Raw genomic sequence first — 8,871 nt, 5'->3', positions numbered from 1 at the left:
AAAAATAATAGTAATTGCATTGAAACTTGAGGTACAGCAGAGCTCCACACCCTTAATCTATGGTGTGTAGAAATTCCACCGTTGAAAATACATAAGTGAAAGAGGTTCAAGCATGGCCGAATGGCCACCCCCAAACGTGGTCACAAGACCGAATGATCAAAAGACGACTAATACACTAGTAAAAAGTCTTATTTATACTAAACTAGCTACTAGGGTTTACAGGAGTAAGTAATTGATGCATAAATCTACTTTCGGGGCCCACTTGGTGTGTGCTTAGGCTGAGCTTGATCTATCCACGAGCTGAGGCTTCTCTTGGAGTTGAACGCCAAGTTGTAACGTGTTTTGGGCGTTCAACTCTGGTTCGTGACGTGTTTCTGGCGTTTGACTCCAGAATGCAGCATGGAACTGGCGTTGAGCGCCAGTTTATGTCATCTAATCACGAATAAAGTATAAACTATTATATATTGCTGGAAAGCTCTGGATGTCTACTTTCCAACGCCGTTGAGAGCGCGCCATTTGGAGTTCTTTAGCTCCACAAAATCCATTTCGAGTGCAGGGAGGTCAGATTCCAACAGCATCAGCAGTCCTTTGTCAGCCTCTTATCAGAGTTTTGCTCAGGTCCCTCAATTTCAGCCAGAAAATACATGAAATCATAGAAAAATACACAAACTCATAGTAAAGTCCAGCAATGTGAATTTAGCATAAAAAATAATGAAAACATCTCTAAAAGTAACTAGATCATACTAAAAACTACCTAAAAATAATGCCAAAAAGTATATAAATTATCCGCTCATCACTCTCTATGTCGATCTTCCTTTTTTTTGGAATCTTTGTCTTTATCCCGAGGGGTGAACCCTGCTTTTGAGGTCTCTCCTAATTGGAAGTTTTCCTCCATGTTGATGTATTTTTCCGCTCGCTCGTGTACCTCGTTCAGGGATGTGGGGTACTTCTTTGATATAGATTGACTAAAAGGCCCTTCTCGCAGGCCATTAATGAGACCCATGATGGCAGCTTCTGTTGGAAGGTTTTGTATATCCATGCATCTTTTGTTGAATCTCTCCATGTAGTTACGCAGGGTTTCCCGCTATCCTTGTCTGATTCCCAGTAAGCTCGGCGCATGTTTTGCTTTGTCCTTTTGGATGGAGAATCTGGCCAGGAAGTTTTTGGCCATGTCGTCAAAATTCGAGATGGATCTTGGAGGGAGGTTATCGAACCATTTAATTGCCGTTTTTGTTAAAATAGTTGGAAAGGCTTTGCAACGAACTGCATCTGAGGCATCGGTGAGGTACATTCTGCTTCTGAATTTGCTGAGATGATAGCTGGGATCCATAGTGCTGTCGTACAAGATCATGTCTGGGAGTTTAAAGTCCTTTGGGATTTTTGTCTTCATGATTTCTTTGGTGAGTGGGTCTTGCTCCTTTCGTGCGTTATCTTCGGGAATGGATCGGCTGGCTTTCGTCTTGACATCGGCTTCAAGTTTTAGGAGTTTGGTTTCCAGTTCCCGGCATCGCCTTATTTCTCTTTGTAGATCCTTCTCGACCTCTCGTTGACGTAGAGCGTCTTCCTCAAGTTGTTTTAACCGATCTTGGAATGCCTCCAGGGCTCCCTCGTTTGGGGAGTTCTTATTGTTGATTTGGGGAGTATCTTTTGGTGTTATGTCTGCATTTTTGTGCGGCGTTCTTTCTTCTAGATCTGAGGTGTGATCGTTGTCATGGTCGTCCGCCATGGTAATGGGATGACTTCCAGGTCCCCGGCAACGGCGCTAATGTTCTGAGGGTTACCTGAAACTGTAGGTCGATCTCAGACGAGATCTTCTGTGTGGGTCAGAGTTGTTGTTGTCTGACTTGTGGGACTTGGTGATGGTGCTGATCCTTCGTCCCCGGAGGGTGGGGGGTACCTGCAAGGGACTCCGATGCTTAAGTTAGCAAGGGTATTAAGCAGGTATTGAGTAGAATTAGAGTATGAGTTATACCTGGGTGCTCCAGTGTATTTATAATATTGTGGAGTGACCTTTCTGAAGATAAGATAGTTATCTTATCTTATCTTTATCTTTGAGTGAGGTCATCTTATTATCTCTACGGGCTTTTGGACTGCCCTTGGATTTGTGACGTGTTCCTCTGTTTGGGCCCTTTGTTGGGATTTCCTGTGACTTGGCCGAGCTCTTTTGAGAAGAGGTCGGGTTGTCCTAACCTGAAGAGGTCGGTCGCTTTGCCTGTAGAACATCTCGGGTTGGTCAGCTCGACCCAGGATATGAACAATGCTCTAGTAGATGCGACCGCGGGATATCGTTTTCTGAGTTTGATGGACGCGTACTCTGGTTACAACCAGATACCGAAGCACCGGCCAGACGATGAGAAAACGGCGTTCATAACGCGAAGTGCCACATACTGCTATAGGGTAATGCCGTTTGGAGTAAAGAACGCGGGAGCTACTTATCAAAGGCTGATGAACAATTATTTCAACAACCTTATCGGTAGGTCGGTAGAAGTGTACATGGATGACATCCTAGTAAAGACCACCCAATCGAAAGACCTAATCAGTGACCTAGAGACTGTGTTCATGTCCCTTCGATGACACAACATGTGGCTTAATCTTCTCAAGTGTGCTTTTGCAATGGAGGCTGAGAAGTTCTTGGATTTCATGATAAACCAGAGAAGAGTGAAAGCCAACCCTGAGAAGTGCAAAGCAATTTTGCGAATGACAAGCCCGGGATGCATAAAGGCGTGCAGAGGTTGGCCAGAAGACTCACGACTCTATCTCATTTTCTCGGTGCGTCGATGGCCAAAGCCTTTCCATTCTTCAACTTGATGAATAAAGGAATAGTTTTTGAGTGGACCCCAGTGTGCGAGGAGGCTTTTAACCACTTCAAGAGTATACTCTCGGCACCCCCAGTCCTCGGCAAACCCAGGGAGGGTGAGATGCTGTTCCTGTACTTGCCAGTAACGGACAAAGCTTTGGCGGCCGTCTTGGTACGAGAAGAAGGAAAAATCCAACAGCCGGTCTACTTTGTTAGCAAAGCCTTGCAAGGGACAAAGTTAAGATACAGTAAATTGGAAAAGTTGGCATATGCGCTCTTCACCTCGTCTCGAAGGTTGTGGCAATACTTCCAGGGACACCAGGTAATCGTCAAATGGATCAAGTGATCCGCCAAGTCTTACAAAAGCCTGACCTGGCAGGAAGGATGATGACTTGGGCAATCGAGTTATCTCAGTGTAATCTGTAGTACGAGACCAGACATGCAATCAAGGTCTAGGCGATGGTTGATTTCCTGGTGGAAGTGACGGGAGACCCTCACAAAGTCCCAAACACACGGTGGAAACTCCATGTGGACGGAGCTTCCAACCAAATGTTCAGGGGAGTAGGGATCATCCTAGAGAGCCTAACTAGAGTGGTATATGAATAGTCAAGTTTGAGTTCCCGGTCTCTAACAATCAAGCAGAGTATGAAGCCCTCATTGGTGGCCTGCTCTTAGTAAAAGACGTCGGGGTGACCAGAGTGGAGGTGAACAACGATTCCCAAGTTGTCACATCCCAAATCAATGAGACATATCAAGCCATGGACTCCCTGCTGCAAAAATATCTGGAAAGGGTAAAAAATTTGAATGAAGAATTTGATGAGGTCATGGTACAGCATGTCCTAAGAGAAAAGAATACCCAAGCCGACCTCCTATCGAAATTGGCTAGCACGAAGTCAAGAACGGGAAACCGGTCTTTGATCCAAGGATTGGTAAAAGAGCCGACAGTCGCCCTATGTGTGACCCGAGCAGACATCGTTCCCTCATGGATCGACGTAATTACCGAGTTTTTGGAAAATGGCAAGCTCCCTGACGATCACAAGACGGCGAAGGCGTTAAGGAGGGAGGCAGCCAAGTACGTAATAGTACAGGACCAACTATTCAAGAGAGGACTGAACCAACCCCTGTTCAAATGTCTACGCCCCGACCAAACGGACTATGTCTTAAGAGATGTCCATGAGGGGTGCTGCGGCCACCACATCGGGGGAAAAGCTTTGGCACGGAAGCTTGTTAGGGCCGGTTACTATTCGCCCTCGATGATGGCAGATTCCCATGAATTAATGAAGAAATGCAAAAAGTGCTAGGAAAACGCCAACTTCTATAGGACCCCGGCAACGGAACTGAGTTTCCTTCTAGCCTCCCGACCTTTCAATCAGTGGGGAGTTGACTTCTTCGAGCCCTTCTCGGTGGGACCCGGACAGGTTAAATACCTTATCGTGGCCATAGACTTCTACATCAAGTGGGTCGAGGCAGAAGCCCTGGCCAGCATATCGTCAGCAAATTGCCGAAAATTCATGTGGCTTCAAGTGATCTCCCGGTTCGGTATCCCGAAGGTCGTAATATCGGACAATGGGATACAGTTTATAGACAAGAAGTTTGGTGAGTTTCTTACCGGCCTAGGGATAAAGCAAAAGTTCTCATCAGTGGAGCACCCGCAGACCAATGACCAGGTGGAGGCAGCAAACAAAGTCATCCTCCAAGGCCTGAGGAAACGACTTGACCAGAAGAAAGGAGCATGGGCAGATGAACTCGCATTAGTTTTATGGTCCTACAGGACAACATCACAATCTTCCACAAGGAGACTCCTTTCCAACTTACTTACGGGGTAGATGCGGTGATCCCTGTGGAAGTAGGAGAACCAAGTCTAAGACTGCTCCTTGACGGAGTCGAGGAAGCAGTGGAGAAGGACTTGGTTGATGAGACCAGGGAGATGGCCCACTTGTCAAAGACGGTGTTAAAGTAGAGGATAGCTCTGTGGTACAACGCCAAAGTTCTTAAAAAAAGTTTTGAACCCAACGACCTGGTCTTACAACGCAACGACATTGGCCTCCCGACCCCAGGAGAAGGGAAGCTGGCAGCCAACTGGGAAGGCCCAAACAAGGTAAAGGAAGCAGTTGGCAGTGGAGCCTATACACTGGAGCGACTAGACGGAAAGGAAGTACCCAGAATGTGGAACGTAGGGAACTTAAAGAGATTTTACTCTTAGAAGCATTAACGGATCTGCGATGAGCCGGTAACCCGATTTAGTGACGACAGTCTCGTTTCATGTTCACCTATCTTTAGTTCCATGTTTACTGGCTATTGATTACTTGTCTTTAGTTTTCATGTTCATTTGCTACTAATTACTTACCTCGTCTGTTTAGTTCATGAACTTAGCATGCTCTAATTATGCTTTGTTAAACTTTAATCATTTCTTTGTTATTTCCTACTTACTACCTTCACGGCATTGTTCGGTCCCTTCGACCTATAAGATTGCAGCATTGCGGGATCAATCACCCCAGGAGCCAAAGAATTTGTTAAGCACTACACTAAATGGCTACGCAAATAAGGCCATAATCTAAGTGCTTAAACAATAAAGCCACTGCTCGGTTTCAATCGTTGTCAGTGTTTGACAAAACGGCAAATCGTTTTACAAAAAACTGCAAATTACCAGCTCAAAAGAACATAACACTAAGCCACAAGCGACAAATGAAATAATACAAGTTTTTACATTTCACTTCTTCGAGAGGTCGACAATCTTGCCATCTTTCATGGTCTTGAAAATGCTGACAGTTGATACATCAAAATCGAGAGCCAGCAACTTCACCTGTGCCTTAATCGCCTCCTCGGTTGCCCCAATGGCATTTCGGGCATGCTTCACCATCTCCTTATTCTTCTTCTTCAAATCGGCATACTCAGCCTTTGCAATGTTTGCCGACGAGATAGCATCGTCGCACTCCTTCTCCAGCTCTTTCACCCGACCTTGAGCGGCGTTGAGTTGGCTCTCTAAGGTGAGCTCTTGCTCAGTAAGTCGAGCAACTATCGCGTCGGTAGTCTTCACCTTCTCTTCAGAGGCAGCCAGCTATGTCTGTAGTGACTTTACTTCAAGTTTGTACTTCTCATTAGCATTAACGGCTGACTGAAGCTTATTCTCCAAAGTCCGAGCACCCGCCAAAACGGGCTCCGTTTTCCTTGCTATGGTGGCTGCCCGAAGCAAGGTGCGATACACCCACTTAGCTTGGGAGGCAAGATCTCCACCATGGAAGAAGTCCTCCGTGCCGGGTAGGAGCTGGGAGTCAATAAAGTTTCCGGCGTCGAAGTTCTTCTCCATAACGATAAGAACTCCGTTAGGGCTTGAGGTCAGTTTCCTCTTCCTTGGATTATTGATAACGATGACCTTGGGCCCCGCCCCCTCTTCCTCAACCTCTGGCTGGGGGATCGGACCCGCGGTTGTACCGACCTGCACCCCTTGGGGGGTTGGGATTGCGCGTCGGCAGCAGGAGAAGGCGGCGCCACATTGGTATGGGTGGTAGAGCTGTCATCACTGTCCCCATGAAGAAATATTTGAAATAAATTGTCAATTTCGACTTGTTCGCCAGCCATTGACACTGAAACAAGGAAACACGAAAGAGCCCAGTAAGGGGAATGCTGAACAAATAAATAAGCTAAAATCAGGAAACTAACACCAGACGACTACTCACCTATGTTACCCCTACCCATCTCGCAATCACCGATAAGAAGGTGTGGCTTAACAATATTTCTACCAAAAATAGCCAACAGTACGTCGGCAACCTTTTTGTTTTGCGGGGTCAGGCCTTTATATGTCACCTTCGTGAATGCATTGACCCCAACCCCGAAGCTCCAGTAAGTCGGGATGCGGCGTTCTCCCTCCAAGGTTAACCAGAAGGGATGCTGACCTTCAATAGGCCACACCTTGAAGTACTTTTCCTTGAAACCGTGAAATGAATCTTCGAACAACCCAAAAATCCGTCGACCCTGGGCTGCCAGAAAGACATGTATCCCGTTTTGGATTTCCCTTATTTGGAGGGATTCGTCAAGACAAAGAACCATAATAAGACCTCCACTGAGACCGGTAGCTCGAGATATTCGCAGACCATCTCGAAGCATCAGATGGAGGCCCAACTATTCGGGTGCAGTTGTTATGGCACCACGTCACATCAGTTTAGCAGCGCCATTTGGAAGGGGGAGAATAGGATATGAACTCCTAAGCTGGTGAACATTTCTTTGTACAACCAGATCCAATCAGCAACCCGTGGAGTATTTAAGTTAAGGTGGAATATTCGCTCCCGGTCCGTAGGAACGAACACGTCGTAATGGTCCTCCTTGAGACCCCAACCACACAACAGGCCGGTCTGGCAGAACTCCGTAAGCTCCTCCAGAGTTATTTGCGATGGAGTATCATTCACATCCTAGGTCACCCAGGCGTATCGGTCTACAGGAGCCCTTGCTATTGGAGCTCTCGCGATAGGAACCCTCGCGACAGGACGCTGAGCCATACCTACAGTTGGGGCACCACTCAAAGTCAGACTACGAGGTCGGGAAGCCGTGAAAATTGGAACCAACACTATATACTACAGTGAGCCTATCTACAGTTAAGCTAAGGCTAAATCTACAGTTAAACAAAGACAAAAAACCAAAAACCTAAATGGTAACCCCCTAGTATCTGCCAAACGTTGGTACAACTCAAACATGCAATCCAACAATTAAGCCAAACAAGCACGAACAGGGGAAAGGAAGAAATTGGGGAGTCTCGAAGAGATTTGGATGAATCATGGGCAATTCAGAGTGAAGAACTTCAGAGAATGTGAAAAGGAAATGAGGAGTGAGCGATAGTAATTTGGGAGTGGGAAACTGAAACGCAAAGGCAAAGAAAATTGAACAGTAACTGACGCCTAGAAGCGTGAAAGTCAGGGGCAAAATAGACATTCCACTCAGTGTTCAAATCAGCAATTAAGAGCATTAAATGCCCAGTGCAAAGAATGAGGTGACGAATGACATTTCCTCGAAACGGTGAAACCCACTCGCGCGTAGGTGGCACGTCCCTGTCGCGAGCGGCCGACCCAATGACGATGCGATCGAAGATGGTCAAAACGCGCCAACAACGGCGCTCACGACCATAGCTGGTACGTTGGGGGCACTGCTCCAGCCCGCCCCAATTGGCACAAAGCCCCGTTCCGGGCGGCCGACCCAACGGGTGTGCGACACCCGAACCAGGAGGCAAACCCAGACACCTCCTCTCCTCTAGCAGGGTACCTGACAGCTGGAGAAGGAAGCTTCCTGGAAGGTGAGCCTCATTTTGTGGAACCCGCACTAAGCACGGACTATATAAGGGGAGGGTCATACCCTTCCCCCAGCTATGTCATGACTCCCTCACCTTTACTACCACCTTGTACGGATTCTGACTTGAGCGTCGGAGTCCCTTTTGCAAGTGGCTCCCCCCTCATCGCTCCAACAACCCGGGAGGTCGTGAAGCTCCAGTCCTCACTCGGCAACACCAGCCCGGGAGATCCACTCTCTCACCAGTGACCCAGATCCAAGTCCCCTCCAACCACCTCACACTCATAGTACCTCCGACCCGTTTGGGAACCGACTCCCCGAACAGTATCCATTGAGCTTTTCCTCCTCCATGAAGCTTCTATGCTTATGGGACACTTTTTGTTTTTGTTTATCTTTTGATTTAAAAATAAAGTACTTCATGGACATAAATAATTAATCACCACATATTTCTATATATTTATATTTGTTGATTCACATATTTTCAATTGTTAAGGATCTTGAACTATGAAATAAAAATGAAAAAGAAGATTCTGCCATAATGCAGAGAGAACGACAGAAATTGAAATGAGTAACATTGAATGAACTTTTGGTAAATTGCATTGTATAAAGCTCATACAATTCACACTCTTATATAACACTTAAATAGCCACTCTAACTGACACCTAACAACCTTTAATAGACTTAGTTAGAGTAACTGACTTGTAACAGACTCGGCTCTCAACATAATTAGTTTGTGTAAGTAACTCTAGTTGATTTGTAATTCAAGACACTGATTCTTCTACCTTAACATTAGAGGTGGC

The 8,871-nt window shown here is 46.4% G+C and overlaps 1 protein-coding gene across 1 annotated transcript; it reads left to right on the top strand.

The window, feature by feature from the left end:
* Positions 1–2,777: 2,777 nt before the first annotated feature.
* Positions 2,778–4,757, top strand: LOC107485193 (uncharacterized). Its single transcript, XM_016105708.1, has 4 exons — positions 2,778–3,119; positions 3,409–4,056; positions 4,171–4,464; positions 4,569–4,757. The coding sequence occupies exons 1-4, from the start codon at positions 2,778–2,780 to the stop codon at positions 4,755–4,757; spliced, it is 1,473 nt and encodes a 490-aa protein (XP_015961194.1).
* The last annotated feature ends 4,114 nt before the right edge of the window (positions 4,758–8,871 follow it).

This window comes from Arachis duranensis, chromosome 4 (assembly GCF_000817695.3).
Source record: "Arachis duranensis cultivar V14167 chromosome 4, aradu.V14167.gnm2.J7QH, whole genome shotgun sequence".
Classification (NCBI taxonomy): Eukaryota; Viridiplantae; Streptophyta; class Magnoliopsida; order Fabales; family Fabaceae; genus Arachis; species Arachis duranensis.
Note: the sequence above shows the minus strand (reverse complement) of the source record. Positions and strands in the feature narration are given on the sequence as shown.